At 40.6% G+C, this 19,685-nt stretch overlaps 1 protein-coding gene across 1 annotated transcript in view; it reads right to left on the bottom strand.

The window, feature by feature from the left end:
* The window catches only part of UNC80 (unc-80 homolog, NALCN channel complex subunit), a 238,742-nt gene that overhangs the window by 196,131 nt on the left and 22,926 nt on the right, over window positions 1–19,685 (bottom strand). The window contains exons 9-16 of the mRNA XM_040357443.1: window positions 19,301–19,432; window positions 17,645–17,861; window positions 16,105–16,245; window positions 15,742–16,010; window positions 12,069–12,452; window positions 9,891–10,022; window positions 8,072–8,219; window positions 2,978–3,126 (exon numbers count right to left, since the gene is read on the bottom strand). Of these exons, the coding sequence (XP_040213377.1) occupies window positions 2,978–3,126; window positions 8,072–8,219; window positions 9,891–10,022; window positions 12,069–12,452; window positions 15,742–16,010; window positions 16,105–16,245; window positions 17,645–17,861; window positions 19,301–19,432 (1,572 nt within the window). The remainder of the gene's footprint in view (window positions 1–2,977; window positions 3,127–8,071; window positions 8,220–9,890; window positions 10,023–12,068; window positions 12,453–15,741; window positions 16,011–16,104; window positions 16,246–17,644; window positions 17,862–19,300; window positions 19,433–19,685) is intronic.

The following is a 19,685-nucleotide window of genomic DNA, read 5'->3' as shown; positions in this document are numbered from 1 at the left end:
CTAAGCGTAATAATCGATCGTTGCACAGCTGAAACAAATTACTCCCTTTAGTGGTGGTAATTGACCCAGAATGAGTTGCTAAACAGCTTTGACTTAATTTTGACTTCACCTGCTTATTTCAGATCAACCAAACAGAATTTTTTTTAAGCCAGAGACATCCAGGCGAGTGGAAAGTTTAGAAGGTCAGCCCAGTTATTCAATTAACACCAGTCTTAAAAGCCATAATGCTGAAAAATGTTAATAGGTAGGTGCATTTGATGTCATCCCTGGCAGACCATCTGTTCTACAGTTTATATTAGAATGATTACACCTAAAAACTGCAGCTTACTTAGAAAAACACTGAATAAATATTGTTCTCTATTCTGCAGCTCTGGTGGCCATTGTGCTGGAGCATATCACGTGACCACTGAAGCTGGATGTGCTGCAGTCGGGGGGTCCAGAAGTGACACTATTAAGCTGGAACGTACAGTGCAGCCATGCAGGCGTGCTTTACATCATGGGACAGAAAGACTATTATTGGAATGCAATTCAAATCAGCAGCAAATCAAGGGTGAACTGCAAGTTTCTAATGAATGCCAAATTTTCGTAATGATTCAAATTTGGATTGGTCAAAAAATGATCGACTGATTCCAATTCTGTGTGAAGAATAGCTGGTTGTTAAGCTTCCCCACTGACAGCTGAAATATAAACAAAAGAATGCCAGCAATAGACATTCTGCAAAAAAAAAAACAGCATGGGCCGCCCCAATCCATATCAGGCTCTTTAGGTCTGGTATGGATTTTAAGGGGAATACCACGCCATAATTTAAAAAAAGCGGCATGGGGTGCTCCCCAAAATCCATACCAAACCCTTATCCAAGCATGCAGCCCGGCAGCCCTGAACCCTACCAGGCCACATGCCCTCAACATGGTGGGGGGAGGTGCTTTGGGGCAGGGGGGCTTTGCATAATACTCCTATCCATTCACCAAAAAAGTTTTTGACAATTCCTTTATTAAAAGATAAAAACAATGTCCCCCCAATGTAGATCCATTGTCAAAAACGCCACCCGCCGGACCTAAAAAACAAACAAGTTGATTGAAGTTTTCCCGCCGACTGCCTGCTCCTCCTGCTGACATTTCTTAAATAGATAGGGGGCAGAGTCACCCGATGATATCATCGGATAACTCCGCTCCTAAGCTATTTAAAACAATGTCAGAAGGAGGAGCAGGCAGTTGGTGGGAGCCTTCAACGAGACCAGAAGTTTTTTCTTTTTGCGGGTCCAACGGTTTGGCAGATGGCGTGATTAAGGATGGATCTACACCGGGGGGACATTTTTTTTAATAAAGGATTTGTCAAAATCTTGTGTACTATTTTTATTCACTTTTTACACTTTTCTGGTGAATGGGTAGGAGTATTATGCATCCCATACTCATTCAGATGGGGGAGAGAGGTGTGCAGAATATGGGGGCTTCCAAGAAGCCCCTCACCCGCAGATCCCCACAACCACAGCCCAGGGTCGTGGGGAAGAGGCCCTAAACAAATTCTGAAACAAATCAATGAAGCACAATTAGTAACATAACGAATATATCCAAAACAAATTTTTCCGTTCTGCACATGTATAATATATATAATGATCTTACAATAAGACCCTCCATGTGTGTGCATGTGAGACTGGCACATGTGGATTCTGGGGTAGATTTTACATACCTTAAGCCAATTGTATGTAATGGTTCTTATGTTACAACAAATTTTAGATATGCATATGGGTTAATTTATTATGTTAAAATGGATTGAACATGAGGGGGGTTAACTCCCACCCATGGGGCGTGTTAGAGACACCCCTATCCGACAAACGCAATGACCTTCTTTTATTAACAGTCTTGTTGACTCTGAGGATTTCCAATCGTCCTATCATGTGATATGATGTATCATGGACTGGACTTTGCTGTTTTTATATGGCAAGCTTTGATGCATCTGTCAGTTTGTGAGTATAGTACTTACCACCTTTTCATGAAATAAGGATATGATTTAAGGATAATGTACTAGGCCAGTGTGTCCTCTGTTTTGCTTTATGGTTCCAGTGCATATTAGTTTGCCTTACACATGATAACATACTGTATGTTTGTTCAAGGCCAAAGACACTATGTAGTGCAGCAAATAAAAGAATGTCAGCCATGGAGCATGCAATGATTAAAGAAAATAAACAATGGCAGCTCTTATGTTTCTATACCAACATATTTACTTTTTAAATGGCATTTAATATGCAATAATACCATGCACAATGTTTTACTATGATATTATAATTAATTAAAAATAAAAATCATTAAAACAAATGACAAAAGTTAAAAGGAGCAGTATCGCATCAATGCAGTTAGGGGACCGATGAGCAAAACTGAGCAAAGTTAATCTTTAAAACCATAGACGGACTGTATTGAGAAAAAGTAATGTTAAATGGGACATTACATGTCCCCAATACATACATTACATTTTTCACATATTCTTCACAAGCAATTATGAAAGCGTTTTAAACAAGCCATTCCTAACATTCCTAGCTGCTTGTAATGTGAAGTAATTAATTCTCAGAGATCCTCAAAGATAACAACAAAGACTCAAAAGTTCAGTTTCAGTTGGTTTCTGATACCTTTAAATTTCAAGGCTGACATGCTGCCAAAATTTTGCTTTGGTAGAAAGTAATATGAAAAACTAACATTTCTGTTTCTCTGTTGTGCTTTTTAAAGATGAATTTCCACAATGCCTACAGATAAAGAGGTGAATGAGGCATATTTTCAAATGCTTCAACTGCTTGTTCAGAATATGTAGATATATTAGTATGAACAGTCAGGGACAGGTTCACTTTAATACATTCAGAAAGAAAATAAGTATTGCCCCACAGGAACAACATTTTTTTTCAGTATTTTCCATACTCCTTAGCTCTTATCATTGTTATTCAAAAAAATCAAACATTCAGATTAACTTTACTGTTTATTAATGATCTTACCAGATTCTCAGGGCTATGCAGTTCATGCGTTGTAGAAGCACAGCGTGTGATTAGAGACTTAAACATTGAACTCACAATGATACCCTCCACACCCTGAGCTGTAGACTTGTTGTCCATTGTGGCAAAATTATTCCCAAACCCAGCTCTGTCTGAGAAAACACATAAACCATTTTACAAACTCTTACAACTTTATTAATAGAGACATTAAAGAGAAAGACGCTATAACAGACATGCATTTTTGTGTTAATAATGGCCTTTGTAGAAACACGGGCATTGTGAGTACAAGTTTTCTCAGCATTTTCAGTTGCAACGATTTAACCTGTCTACAATATCAGTAGTACTTAAAAAGAGTAACACAATCGGGTGGGCTCTAATCACGTGCTTAAAAAAAACACATTGAAATCCATGAGTCTGGCGCCCTGCACAGAGATTAGGGGCAGGGAGCATGGATTAGGGGGGCGGCGCCCCTGCTTCCCTAATGAGCGGGCCGCCACTGCCCCATAGTATTTCTTGCATTACTGGAAAGGTCAAGAGATTTCAGTTGTCGAACCCACTTTCATCAAGACTGGACTATTGAAGAAGTCAAGACTGACCATTGTCTGCTGTCCACACAGAAATTTCTTGCAATCAAGCAGCTGTTTTGTGAGTGTGCATCAGGATGAAGAGATGGATATAAAGGAGTGGATGTGTGGTAGGCTTACTTTAATAAAAATAATTAATAACAACCTAATTAAGAGTTGTCTGTGTTTTACTGGGCATGGATGCTTCTTATATAAATGTTGTGCATTTTTAAGCATTTCACAGTCTAATGCAGGGTATGGACATGTGAGCATCAGAAGCAGACCACAGAATAATGGAAAAAGGTAGCCTGGATCGAAGAATTTACAAATATTTCGAGAAAACAACAGTTCAAGGTGTTGAATCTAAATTCTTCAGATCTCAATCCCAAACCATTGAGGCCTCATCTTTCATATATATAATTAAATTCTGATTAAGTGAGCACAGTCATAAAAGAAAATAAATGTACGATTATTTAAAGAGTGGTCAAGAGTTAGAACCTTTAGGCCCTATCTTGCAAACATATAATTACATTCCCATCTAGTGATTACAATCTTTGAAAATAAATGCAAGATTATTTAAAAAGTGGCCAAGAGTTAAAACCTCTGTCTGTTTTTTATTGTCTTCAGAGTGCCTACTAGGGAGTACTTCTGGTTCCAGTGACAGTATAAAACACCATGACAAGAGTGTCACTGGGCAATGAACGCTTTCACACTCTACTAAGAACATGTGTTTTTATTAATGTTTTGGGTCTAGATTTCCCTTTCAACTTCCTGTCACAGAGAGTTCTGAGCCTTTCCAATTCTGACCTAAAATAACTAAAACAAATTTCTAGCCCTCGATCATGTACCACTGGACTTGAGAGGTGGCAGTGTTGACGGAACCCTGCTCCAGCTCGAGGCGCTCTGGATTTATGATTTGAGGGCTACACAATATCCTGGATTTAATGAAAATCTTAGTTTTAAACTGTAACGGTTAGGGGTTAACGCAGTTTACGATATTCCATTCCACCAACCCACGACAGCTTATCGACACTCCACAATCCAGCAGACGAACACGACCCATAGGATTCCCCAGAAACGAGACACACACAGCTCTGTTCTCTGGTTCAAAACGAATAGACCCTTTAATGGTAAACTCAGGCTCTTTATATACAGTCAGCAACCAAATATGAACAATGACTCAACTCCACCCACAACATTATACAATGCTTCCTAACGAGCCTCCAATACACATCTTGGGTAGACTTTCTGACACCCGGTCTGACACAATCCACATGAGCTAATTAGCTACAGCTGACAAGTCAGACATCATGACTCCGGCTCTTCTCACCTGCTATACAATACACATTTATCATCAATAGAAATTCATACAATACAGTGTTAATTAGTATCACACAATGAAAGGTCTTTAGAAGCCAGACTTAGGTTAGTTTACATGACAGTAGCAGACTTAATTACCCCCTTAACAGTCTGTGTTCCCACATGAATGAATCACTCGTCTATTGATCTGTTGGGTTCAGAATCAACAACCTGTAATTAGTTCTTGCAGATATTCTTGAATATATTGTGGATTACAGACCCATGTTAAAACAATCCAACATATGTCCCTTATTTCCTGGCTCAATCTGTGTAAGAGCTTCTGGGTCCCACGGCCATCCCGTTACATAAACCCTACCTTTAAGTACATTTGTCTATAAGTTCTAGAGTTTACCGTTCATTCTTTCCCCTCCCTAGGTTTTCTTTCTCAACTTGGGAATAATTTTTTTCGTCCCCATGTGTACCACATAATATGACACCCCCCCCCCCTTTTTTTTCTCTTCTTTGTCCAAGGGACATTGGCCATTATTTGTCTAATGCAGCTTGGACTTAAATTATAGTATGCATGAAATATGCATTGGTTTGTTTATTTACCTATTGTGTGATTTATCATATCATTTTGTTTTGCATAATTATTTGGTTTAAAATTGTATTAAAATGTTTTATTATTTTCTTTATACATTGTTATTGAGTGTTTTGGGGTCTCTTGGCCATACAGCAGGGCTATGGCTGTGTGTGGTCTGTCAGCCATGTCCCCTTTTATCATGCTTCCTCTGCTCTCGCTACTCCCTTTTGTCTGCCTCCACCTTTGGTATGGTTGTGATTCCCCTGTGGAGTGCCCAAACTAGCCACATGGGTGCCCGGGGAGGCTTTTTCAGCCTCCATTAGCCTCCCTTTTTTGGCGCTGTGTGTTGTTCTTTGTTTCCATCGGGTCTCTCTGCTAACCCAGTGGTATGTTATTTTTTCAGCTTTCTCCACCTTTTTGGGTTGTTTTAACCCTCTTTCCATTCTGTGATTGGAGCACTGTGAGAAGAGAAGGGCGTTGCCTTGGTGACCTATGTCATCAGTACAGAGCTCGGCACCCATCCCCTTTCTCTACGCTATGCATCCTGGGTTCTGTAGTTTCAAGACCCGCTGGGACTTACAAGCATGCGCAATTGCACCTATCTGCCTGCCTCGCTCCTGGGGACATCAGATATCGGCAGGACGCTATAAATACCTGCTCTCGCGGCTTCGCCGTGCAGAGAGCAGGGGGACTTGTGCATGACGGTTCATAGCAACCTTTGGGTAAGCTTCCATTGATATGGTCAGGCAGAGTGTGAACTCTGCATCTGTAATCTTCGTTTGAATTCTTTCTGTTATTCTTTCTTTTTATTTTTTTTAAAACACTCTGGATATCATTACTGTATCTGCATAAGCAATCGATATGGTGAGACATTTGTCCGCTATTGTCTCTAATGCTATAGAGACTTATTGGGAATTATTTTCCTGTTTTTTTTTTTTAAATCTAAGGCAGTGAAATTTAGTTAATCTTCTTACCTGATACTATGTTTTCCTCTTTGTCTTGATGTATGCCCCATGGAGAGGAGAGTGGCATATACAAATGCGCTTTTTCTTGTTTATCTATTTATTTCGTGTCCAGATTGACATTCCTGGCTATTGTTGGTGATGAACCATTTTTCACTGTCCTTCCCCGTTATACAGTTTATATTTGCTTTTATGTAAGTACCATCCTGAGTGTTGTCACCAATATTACATTCAGCCTAGCTTGTTGTATTCTTATAATTAGATTCACTCATTCATTTTTCTTTCCCGTTTTTGCCCATTTAGTCCCATTTAAGCGTCCTCCGTGGTGTGTTCGGGTTGCTCCTCCTTTATCGGGGGTTTCACACTCTGATTCTATACCTGATGGTTATTGGACAGTGGGTTCAGTGAGCAGCTTGGGTAAGCGTGTATTTTCTGCTTGGTTTTTATGACACCCCAGCCACTCATTACATTTATCTATGATTATTGTCTGTACAATATTTTGTTATGAATCGGTAATACTAACTGTATGCTGTTTGTTATCTGCACAGTTGTAATAGAATGATCTGCCATCGCATTCCCCTGAAGAAGTGCATTTCGCGAAACATGTTGGGACCTTGCAACGTTTCCATCTTGGCCTAATCACAATCTGCTATATTATGACCATTATATTTTGCTATGTGAACCTATTAGAATCAATGTTTTATTGATCTATATTTAAATACAATTATTTTGTAGATTTTTTTACATTATTGACTAAAGACGAGTTCTCTCTCTTGTTGTATGAATATTTATCGCACCGACAAAATCCCCTTTTTCTCCTTTCCCCTAAATTTTCTAATACCTTTGTCTGGGATGTGGTGCTAAAAATTTTCAGTGTTTTTATCTGTGATTGGACTATTTTAGTATAAAACTAAAATGTTTTGTTTCTGGCTGGGCTTTAGGAGGATTACATACAGTCACGGAGAAGAAGGGCTTAAATGTTACATTATCAGCAATCCACTTTTAAACAATCTTAATGTATAAAGTCATACAAATAATTTACAATATAACACGTTTTAATCTAAATATTCAAATTTAAAGTGGGAGTTCAACGTAAAAAAATGTTTTAACCTTAGATGGATGCTCATTTTGTCTAGGGGAATCGGCTATTTTTTTAAAATCGAACCTGTACTTACCGTTTTAGAGAGCGATCTTCTCCGCCGCTTCCGGGTATGGTCTTCGGGACTGGGCGTTCCTATTTTGATTGACAGTCTTCCGACAGGCCTCCGACGGTCGCATCCATCGCGTCACGAGTAGCCGAAAGAAGCCGAACGTCGGTGTGGCTCTATACGGCGCCTGCGCACCGACGTTCAGCTACTTTTGGAAAATCGTGACGCGATGGATGCGACCGTCGGAAGCCTTTCGGAAGACTGTCAATCAAAATAGGAACGCCCAGTCCCGCAGCCCATACCCGGAAGCGGCGGAGAAGATGCATCTCTAAAACGGTAAGTACAGCTTCGATTTTAAAAAAAATAGCCGATTCCCCTAGACAAAATGAGCATCAATCTAAGGTTAAAAGATGTAATTGCCGGGTGAACCTCCACTTTAACTATGAAGTCACTGTAGCTCAGAGAATTCGATTTATACTTTATGTACATTATGACAAATTCACACACTGTTACTTTCCTAATTGATTTATTTAAACACTTACTGTCAGTAACAGGCTCCATACAGAATCCCAAAAGAGCGTGAAGAAAGTCCACTACATTATTTAATGAGTCTTTGTTTACATAGTCTTTCATTGTTTGCCGAAACTGGACTTTGTCCAATTTATATAGTTTGGTAAGGCAGTTTTGAGCCTGCAAGTGTAAGAAAAAATGCTAGACTTTTTACTTCTAGGTAAAGGTAAAATATACAGAATGCAATTATCATCTGTTGTACTATGTCATCACTTTTATGATGCATCAAAACAAAGTAATACATACAATATTATTATTATACAGGATTTATATAGCGCCAACAGTTTGTGCAGTGGTTTACAAAATGAAGGCAGACATTACAGTTACAATACAATTTAGTACAAGAGGAATCAGAGGGCCCTGCTCGTCTACAATCTAATAGGGAGGGTCAAGTTATATAAAAGGTAATAACTGTGGGAGATGAGCTGATGGAAAAAGTAAAAACACAGTGTATTAGAAGCAGGATAGGCTTCTTTAAAGAGAAGTGTTTTCAGGGATCATCTAAAGATGGATAGATAGAAGACAGTTGGACAGATTGGGGTAGGGAGTTCCAAAAGATGGGAGAAGCTCGGGAGAAGTCCTGTAGGCGAGCAAGGGAGGAGGTGACAAGGGAGCTAGAGATTAGGAGGTCTTGGGAGGACCAAAAAGAGCGGTTTGGTTGATATTTTGAGACTGGGTAAGTTATGTAGCTGGGGGCAGGGTTGTGGATGGCTTTGTAAGTTGTTTGTACTTTGAATTTTATTTGTTGGTAAGGTGAATGAGTCTGCCAGCAGCGTTCATGATGGACTGAACGGGGAATAGCCTATATAAAGGTAATGCAATGAGGAGGGAGTTGCAGTAGGTAGTGAATTATAAGCTTTTTGGTGTCAGTGGTTAAAAAGGGGTATATTCTGGGGATGTTGCGGAAATTGAGGCAGCATGATTTGGACAGGGATTGGATGTGGGCTTGAAAAGACAGTCCAGAGTCCAGGGTTACACCTAGCACCCTGGCATGCGTGGATGGACTGATAGTTGTGCCATTGATCTTGAAAAAGAAGTCAAGGAAAGGGACACGTGGGGGGGGGGGGGGAAATATTATGAGCTTGATTTGTGACATCCAATCAGATATGCCTTTTAGTGATACGTGAGGAAACTGATGTGGTGAGCTGAGGGGTAGAGAGATAGATTTGTGTGTCACCAGCATAGAAACAGTATTGGAAACCATGGGAGGCTATCAGCTGAGCTGAGAATAGGAGAGGTCCAAGGACAGAACCTTCGGGGTAATAGGAAGTAGAGTTGTAAGTGACACTGACGGTGCGGTGAGATAGCTAAGAATCGAACCAAGTGAGAATACAGTCATGGAAACCAAGGAAATAGAGTTTTTTGAGGAGGGGTGGTCAACTGTATCAAAGGCAGCGGAGAAGTTCAAGAGTAAAAGTACAGAATAGTGACCATTGGTTTTAGTTGTTTTACAGTTTCTGTGGAGTATTGCTGGCAAAATCTAGATCGAAGGGAATCAAGAAGGTTAGTCTTAGTTTAAGATTGGTGGGTTTCAGTGAGGCCTAGTGACTAGTATGGGAGTGACTAGTGCATGTTTTAGAGGGTTGGGGAAGATGCCAGTAGAGAGGGAGAGATTGAAGATATGAGTTAAAGAGTGTAGGATAGAGCCAGAGGGTGACTGTAGTATTTGTGAGGAAACAGGGCCCAGGGGGCAGGTGATTAGGTGGGCTTAGTGACTTCCTCTTTAAGAAAGAAGACATGTATATGGCATGATTATAGTAGATGTTCTAGCAAAGCAACTCTGTACTGTACCTGGTTCCTAAGGCGATCTCCAGATAACCCTCGATGTCCCTCACCACAACCATATGCACAGCCCAATGATTTCACCAGTTTGATCAGCATTGTGAGTGCCAACTTGTGAGTAGTGACTGAAATGTCCTCATCCTAATAAAACAGAGAAGAAAGCAAACATTTTCTAGTGGGTCTTTTAAGATGCCTTATTTAATAAACAACCAATATTAATAAAGAGACCCCTTCACCAAACATATTTTTACTTAGCACAGTGTTTTATTTTTTCTGTCTTTCATACTGTCCCTTCTGCACAACAAATTTTGTGACATACTGCAGAGGTACAGGCAGGAGAAAAATGTAAAGAATCCAACACTTTTGGGTGTGTTGGATTCTGTTCATTCTGGTTGCTCTCCTGCTGCTATGCCCCCCTTAACCCCCAGACTGATACATTACAATGTTGGAACTGTGTGTGGAATAGCTGCTCCCAGAAAACAGCTCCAGTGTATGTAAACAAAGAGTACTTGGTTGTGTCCTGCTGGAATGTGAACTTCAGTCCTAGCCTCAAATCACACACAGGGTGGTACAGGTTTTGCTCACAAATATCCCTGTTTTTAGCACCATCTTTTCCTCAACTCCGACCAGTTTTCCAGTCCCGACATTGAACTACAGGCTGTAATGTGACAAAATAGGTAAAAAGCCAATGGGGGAGAAATACTTTTGCAAGGCACTGTCAAAACCTGACAGGTTCCATCCCTTGCCATGTTGAAATTGCCTTCCAGTAGGTGAGAATTATTGAGAAATTTAATCATTTATGTAATGATATCACGTACTGTATATTGTAGTGTTTATGGCATCTAAGCATACATTTCTGTAACTTCCATAAAAAATTCTAAATGTTCTTTCTTGTAACTACTGCAACAGATGTCAGGTTATAGTCATGTCGTCCCAGGAATCTCAGCCCCCAGTCCCTGTCACTGGTTCACAGCCTTTTCCAGAAGTTTGCTCAGACAAAGGGCAAACAGGCAGCCTGCTCTGAGATATGTACACAGGGAGGAATGCCAGGTAGAAATATTTTTGACAGGCACAGCATGATGTCATCACGTACAGAATGATGTTTGGCAGCCATTTTAAAGGTGTGTCAGCACATGGTTTGACTTGTTATGTATTGCCTTTGATGCAGCTGTCGAAACCAGTCAGGCCTATTCTACCAGGTCCTATTATTAACATGGGTTATAAGCTGATAAGTATAAATGAACTTTGCATGTCTTTACTTGAATTTGGCTGCTTTGAGGGCATCGTGAGACAATCTAAAAGAGTGGATGCCTTTGAATCTGGGATTGTTACAGTTTCAAGGATCTTGACTTCAGCGAATGCTTTTTGAAATATTATACTACCTGTGTGAGGGAGTTTGAGTGAGGCTATGGGAAAGTATATGGTCATGCTATTGGATGTGATTTACAATATATGACACACCCCTCATCTCCTCCTCTAGACCACAGGGACTAGATATATGTTTGTCTCAATAATTCTTTAAGCTACAGATATGGACCCTGGAGTGACCCTGGATGTGCGAGAAACATCTTTCCTTAATTTGGCTATTCATTGCTTCAAGCTCGAGAGAGTTTTGAGTGGGGCTATGTGCTAGTATCCACTATTGAAGGATGGATTGTAAATATCTGCTAGCCAATACTCCTCCTCTGGATCACAGCAGTACAGCCACATTGGATTATTACAGCATGTATTTATTTACCTTCATCATCTTTTCATTGCAGTGAGAAGTTATCTTTGATTAACGAAGCACACTCACAATATATTTGTTCCCTTGGCAACCTATGGAACTTTGTTTAATCCCCTTGATTTTGCTTGATATACACATATTTAGTCTACAACACTGTCCTAGATTATGATTAATAACCTGGTACGATAATTTATCTGATGGTATCACCACATTGTGCATGATTATGTCATTACAGTAAAGGCAGAACTTCCAAAATGGTACTGATTTTCACAAGTGCAAGGAAATGGCCTATTCAAATTTCTACACGTCAAAAACATGTAAGGCTCTGCAATAGAAATAACTAAAATTGTTGCAATGTATATAGCTGACCTACAAGAGATTTCTATAAGCAAGTTTTGTAATGCTGCAATGTATGACATTCCATTTCTATACACACAAGAGTTTCTGTGCCTTATAATTACCTTTTCCGTGCTTTTCTCATTCTTTTCAAAATATTGATCACCACTTCCATCATCACCGCCACCGCCTCCTCCACTACCACTACCTCCTCCTCCTCCACTACTTGCTCCACCACTACCAGCTGAAGGGACCCCAAAACCACAGCTAGATCCACGGGCTGACACTTTTTGGAAGTTTCCATCGCTTTGCCTCTTCTCTGCAGCAACTGAGGCTGATCCTGAAACAGTAGATGATTCATTCTCCTTGTTTTCACTCTTCTTCCTCTTTTTTTCCACACACGGCACTACCCCAAGCTGCAGCAGGCAGTCTACAATATTCAGGGCTACATCACAGATACGAGAGCTGATATCATGATTCAAAACAAGGTAAACTGCTTTTAGAACAACCTAGGGTGGAAAGAAAATATCATATGCAGTATGTTGGGAAGTTTTTACATGGTTTATTACATTAAATAAAATTTCAGCAGCAGCAGGTATGCATTAACAATTTATTGATCGATAACATACAGCAATAGTATAATATGTTATGCACCTTTACCAATATAAATCAGTCCCTGTGCTTTAATGAAGTGACTGTACCTTATGTGCACACAGCCAAGAACACAAAATAGTGGTAATTGACATATTAAATATTAAATGCTATATACAATATATGCCAATGAATCAAATAGGGATGGGGGAGGAAAGGGAAGGAAACACAAAGACACAGGGAAAGGGGGAGGGCAGTGGGCAAGGAAAGGGAAGGGTAGGACAAGATACACAAGGAAAAGCACTCACATTAGCCACATGCGTATATAGTAGAAACAAGGAAAGAACTCAATCACTGGAGTGAATAGAGGTCGGACTTTGAGGCAAGGCGGAAGTATGTATAAAAATTATTATTTATTGCAAAAATAGACATAGAAAAATACAAAAATACATCAATGCTGTATTTTTCTATGTCTATTTTTGTAATAAATAATCATTTTTATACATACTTCCGCCTTGCCTCAAAGTCCGACCTCTATTCACTCCAGTGATTGGGTTCTTTCCTTGTTTATACAATATATGCCCTCAGACATCCTCATGCGGCCACACATAAGGTTCAGTATATGTAATATACTAATATGTAATACAGCAGAATGTCAGAGCTTATGGACAAACCACATGAGATGACCAGAGACTAATGACTTTCTACAGGAATGATTGAACATACAGCGGCCTGCTGTGATTGGCTCCCCACTAACGGGAGAGGAGGAACTTGGATTTCAGGATGATCCTTTCCATATCCAGGCCTGGTGAGCGGACTGCTGGTCCATATGCAATCGCTTTATGCTCGTGTTACATATATAGCTGCCATAGCTCTGTGAACTTGTTGTATTACCCAGCTACTTGCAATCTTGGACTCGCTCTGTATGTTTTGCTGCTACCCTGCTTTTTGCCCTTTTACAACTGGCTTCAACTGTGACCGACCTACCTCATTGATTGCTTTGCACTAACAGCCCTTCATTACAGGATTTATCCATATGTGCGGTTTAAGTAGTGTCCGATGCTATTTACTTAGATGAGCCCTTGCGGACAGCTACTTCCATTTTTACTCTAGTCTATTCCCCTGTAGGGGACCTGGCCAACACACTTGGCTGAGCCACTAGTTTGCAGTGCAACCAACTGAATCCCTTCTCATTCCCAGTTAGTGACCCTGCTATAGTACTACATGCATGCACTTATGTGACGTAGCCGTAGTTTTAATACAGACAACATTGTCTTATTAATTTAAATTTTACTGGGTGTTGGTGATGGCTTTTGAGTGCCTGTTATTTATGTAATTCAATTTTTTCTACTCAATTAATTTCAATTTCTTTATGCGGCTTGGTCCACCCGTGGCTTCTTTATCTGGGGGGTTCTTTTCTCCTCCCCGGGGGGGGGGGTGTTTTTGTACTATATTTTGGCCAACGGAGACCGCATCATTTAAAGGTGAGACCACAATCAATGGGATACTGTGCTAGGATTTATCATTCTGCACAGTATTTGTTATTTAGTGAGCAAGGGACCTATCTTTTTTCTTGAGACTGGGAATATGCTACAAAAGAAAGTCAGAGCTTGGGGACAAGTTACATGAGACTGCTAAAGACCACTTTACAAATGAGTGCTTTTACATTCTTGATTTTCAGGTCTGAGTAAGCACCTTGGCAGAGAAAACACAAATTACTAACTGCTGGAACTTAAGGGCTGCAAAATAGGTACCAATGGGTGGCATGCAACAACGCAGGTTGAGTACTTGGGACCTAAAGACTATTGTGTATGAGGGCGAAGTATTGGTATTGGTATTGGGATAGCTGTTTCATCTCTGAGCAAGAATCTCAGTCCAGGATGTGGATTTCTACCCTAAAGAATGCATGAACAGGGATGATGGCAGTCTGTTGGGAAGAAAAGATGATGACTTTGTCCCCAAGAATAATGTGATCACCTTGAGAGGTAATACATATCAGCATGTATTGCACATTATAGTATGCATATATGCTAGATAAAGTGCATAAAAATCTATTAGGTGCAATTAAAAAAGCAGGATATTGTTTTAAATTGAGATGTTCCTCAAATCACTGATAATAACTATAACAACCACATTTTCAGCATTGCAGATATCTAGTGTTTAAAATCCCCACAAAGTATGTTACTCTGCCCAGTACTGCCAGTACATTATAGTGACTAAAAGAACAGCTCATGTAGCAGCAAAGCAGGAAAGGCTCCAAATGAATCATACAAAATCATTTATTTGTTTTCTGGTGTCATACTTTACCCATCTATGAGGAGACTTATCAACACCAAGGGGATAAAATTGCAGTCAATAGAGCTCTAGGCTAGTTTTCCAAGATATGCTTTTTTTGATTAAAAAAATAAATCTGGTTGTTTACAGAGCTTGATAGCTTAAGTGGACACTTATACATAGAGTTGAAGTATCTAATTTTCCTCCCACCCCATGAATAATAGGAGTGGTTTATTTCCCTTCCTTCCCATCCCTACCTGCATCTTTGAGGAGTTAAGTATTAAATACAGTTGCCCTTTAATTTACCCCTCCTGAACTAACCTGCTCTAACAGTACCACTTCACCTTCCAATTTACCCCTGTATCAGAGCTGTGTCCTGTGCAATGTTTACTTTACTTCACAAAGCCCTCATGGAGTTGTATGGGGCTGTCCCAGGAGGCAGCGATAACTTTTATGAGGATGGTCCCATACAAGTCTTTGAAAGTCAAGTGCAAGAACAGCCAGTTAAATTTTTCTTAAAACAAAATATAATAAATTGATCTAAAACAATTATGGGGGTTATTTACGAAAGGCAAATCCACGTTGTACTACAAGTGCAAACTACAAGTGCGAAGTGCACTTGAAATTGCACTGAAAGTGCATTTGGAAGTGCAGTCGCTGTAAATCTGAGGGGTAGATCTGGAATGAGGGGAAGCTCTGCTGATTTTATTATCCAATCAAGCTAAAATGCTGTTTTTTTTCTTTTCTTTGCTTGTCCCCCTCGGATCTACAGCGAATGCACTTCCAAGTGCACTTTCAGTGCAATTTCAAGTGCACTTGTAGTTTGCACTTGTAGTGTAAAGTGGATTTGCCTTTCATAACTAACCCCCATAGTTTTCGTTAATATGTTTGTTCTACTGATATTGTTAATATTTTAATATTCTGTTTACTTACAGCTAGATCCAGCATTCCGTTCTTGTGGACAAAGTTGTTGGTGCCATCTATGTGATCTGTGTCTTCAAGGCTGCTGTAGTTTATGCAGGAATCGGTAAGACTACGGGGCAGATTGGCACAGGCAAGAGGTTCATGTGGAATCTCAGGGATGGGTACTTGATTGCAGAGCTTTCTCATATGTTCAGTGAAGAAGTCAGCGTAGCCGACATTGAAAGAGGCCAGCGTGGTGTTGAATGTGGCCACGGTTATGGTAGAAATTTGAGATCTCACTGCAATGAGTCAGTATGCCTGTTATCTATCTTACTATATCTATCACATGATGTACCACACAGCATACATGACCACCCTTCACATTGTACTTACCCTCTTTATTGGTGTTCTCTCCATGACTATTAGAATGGTCTGGAATGTCACTTAGCAATGTATGATGGGAGTGGGAATGTCTTGCACTCAAACTTTCCATCTCTGTAGCTGCCTCAGAGCTCCCACGTCTGGTGAATTTACCTTGAGCAATATTAACATTGTACAACTATTAGAAAAATTTATTCAACATTCAAAAATAGTATTTCAGCAATCTTGTAATTACTGTGTAGCATACATGAATAATATTCTCAGAAAATGCACGATCAGCACCTTAATAAGATATACGACTAACTAGCAGAAATATAAGCTGAATTAGTAGAGATAAAACCAGTGGGTTTTTGTGGGGCGGGGGAGGGGTGGCAAACAGTGAACCTCTCCTTCTACCCCCCCTTTGGTCAGGGGGTAACCCGAAACACCCCCCCCCCCATCCACTTGGTCAGTCGGGTCTGGAACACTTGCCCCATCTATGGCGGGCAGGGCTTCACCCAAGTGACAGGCGACTTTCCCTTCCGCTGTTCTCTTTCGCAGACATCAAGGCGGCATCCATTTCCTCCCTCCTCCTGGCGGCCAATGGGAAAACTTCTCCTTTCGGACAATCTGGAAATGGGTCCCAAACGGGTCGGAAACTTCCTAATTGGCTGGGAGGAGAATTAGTGTGAAAATGGCGAATATTCATTCGCTATTGCCACACAACTTGGTGAGCTTGGTTTGCAGTGCTCTGTACCCCGAGCCCACCCTTTTTAAAAGCCTATTAGAGCACCCATTGAAATTCACGCATCCGGCATCCTGCATGGGGGCTGGATGCATGGATAGGGGGGCGGTGTCCATGTGCCCTTAATGGACGCCCCAGGGCGCCCCTGGGTAAAACTCAGTTAGAAACTAGGTTTATCCCATAAGACTAAAACGCTTGACAATATCATGCTGAAATCTAGAGACATCTACTTCCTTCCATCTAAAAAAAGAATCCATAAAAGAAAGATCATAGCATTGCAGTGTCAATTGACACCTATATATAGTAGAAAAACAGAGCAAGCACCTAATCAGGTTAACCTTGCCACATATCTATATTCTACATTTTGCTCCAATCTTGACAAAGGATCAATGGAGGTTTGGATTTCACTGGCTGCACTATATAAATGGAAGCAATAGAAAAGCTATTTTAAACTTTTGAATACAAATCCCTTGTGCAGGCTACTTTTGTCTTACCCAGAATATCTCTCTCTTCCTCTAAATATGTATAAAGATATTTTGCTAGAACCTTATTTTAGATGAAAGAGGCACTATGTTTTGTCATACGCTTTCCTGAATACTATCTGGTACCTTTATAATCAGTGTGTATAGAAGTTTTTCTGATAATCCCACCCCATTTCAAAATTACAAAAATTATTTACAATCTTCTCCAGTATACCTGACACTTTTCTCCGCTTTCTGGTAGTAAAAAGTGGGGGCCGTGAAAAATATACAGTTATTTCCAACCTACACTCTACACATGGCTGCCCACTCACTTCTAATATGCAGAGCCTTGAGCAACCAAACTCACCTAATATTGTGGTTTGCCAGCCCCCTTTCTCAATAGTGCGCCTGTCCTCTCCAATACCAGAAAAACTCCCAAAGGAAAACGTACTGCGGGTTGGGGATACATCCAAGTGATCCTCATGAAGTAGGAACGGCACCCCCATTCTGCGCTGTCGCTTCTTCCCTTGATGGTGGTATGGTATGGATCCTTTTCGTTCTCTATCTTCTTTTCGGCTCTTAAACTGCAAAAGTGCATAATTGAGTTTCAAGATTAATGTCATATATATTACTACTTAAAAGTCCTTAATACGAACTTATCTCCAGTCTGCTCAATAAAATAAGATATTAAAGGGAATTCTTCACTTAGCAAGGAAAACTGCAAGAAACTTTTATATTTTAATAATAACTAATGGAGGCTCTTGTTTCTTAGATTTCCATGGCCCTGATAACATAGGGCCAGATTCACAGCGGAGATACGACGGAGTATCTCAGATACTCCGTCGTATCTCTCAGAGTATCTATGCGACTGATTCATAGAATCAGTTACGCATAGATATCCCTAAGATCCGACAGGTGTAATTGTTTTACACTGTCGGATCTTAGGATGCAGTACCGCGGCGGCCGCTGGGGGGAGTTCGCGTCGTAAACCAGCGTCGGGTATGCAAATTTCGAGTTACGGGTATCCACGACGGATTTTCGCGTTCGCTATATCGCGCCGCTAGTCTAGTTTCCCGTCGCAAAGTTAGTCGTCGTTTTTGGTGCCTTAACTTTACACAGCAATCGTATTGCTGTATAAAGTATGGCCGTCGTTCCCGCGTCGAAATTTAAAAATTCACGTCGTTTGCATAAGCCGTCCGGGAATACGGAATTACGCTACGCGCGTCACCGTTCGAAAAAATGACGTCACTGCGCGCAAAGCACGGCGGGAATTTCGAAACGGAGCATGCGCAGTAGGTCCGGCGTCGGAGCGTGCCTAATTTAAATGGCACACGCCCATTTAAATTACGCGGGCTTACGCCGGAGGCCGCCAGCGTAGTTTTCATCGCAAGTGCTTTGTGAATCAGGCACTTGCGATGAAAACTTGCGGCGGTGTAACGTATCTACGATACGTTACGCCGCCGCACTTCTACCTGAATCTGGCCCATAGTCTTTAGTAAATTGAATGGAGCGAGGACAGAGCTAAAGTTTCTGTTCGCAATTCCATAGGGGAGATTTTCCTTTATTTCCTTTCCCTGTGAAGCCTGTATAAGAAATGGGGGAGAGGCTGCCACCTGCATAGACAGCAATAAAAAACTATTTTATAATGTTTCCAATGCTAATAAAAATTAGTTTTTGCTTTTGTCTGTGTCCCCATTGGAAAGATCATCTTTTTCTGTACTGACATGACTTGAGGGGTAATCTTCCCAACAGGGACACAACCAACAATAAAAGACACCACGTTAAATTTTGCCACAGAAGAGATCAAATAGCCAAATATGCCCAGTTTAGGTGAACCGTCATTTGTCACTCCTAAGAGGCAAACGTTTTCAATTTTTTTCTCTGAAACTAAACTGTACAGAGCTGGAAACATGCAACACTTTGAGATCACAAATAGCTGGTCTGTGGTGTGGAATTAAAGGAAATTTACACATTATACTCTATACTCTGCACCTTCTACAGTTTTTAAAACTCAATATCTTACCTTCTTGAAGATGTTTATCCCAAGATCAGAGGACAGATCTGGTATTGCTGGTCTTCGGAGATTAGTCAAAGATACTTTGGCATATGGCTCTGTACCCAATGATCTGTCTTCTTCATTACATTTGGTCATATCCTATAAAAAAAAGAGGTAAGAATTTCAAAAGTATTCATGCAGATCTTCAAATATATTCTGAGCTGCATTTACAATTAGGCACTGTAGGCATGTGAGGGGCACCCACCTGGAGAGAGAGAGAATTCTGTGCCCCTCTCTCTCCAAGGGGGGGGGGGATGCAAGCAGCTGCAGTCAGTTTAGTTATGCTCAGGGCCATTCCGCCACCTCCGGCAGCCCTCTCCTCTCCAGCCTGTCACTTAACACAAAAGCCGGT

This window comes from Rana temporaria, chromosome 6, assembly GCF_905171775.1.
Source record: "Rana temporaria chromosome 6, aRanTem1.1, whole genome shotgun sequence".
NCBI classification, from domain to species: domain Eukaryota; kingdom Metazoa; phylum Chordata; class Amphibia; order Anura; family Ranidae; genus Rana; species Rana temporaria.
This window is presented reverse-complemented; position numbering and strand designations above follow the sequence as displayed.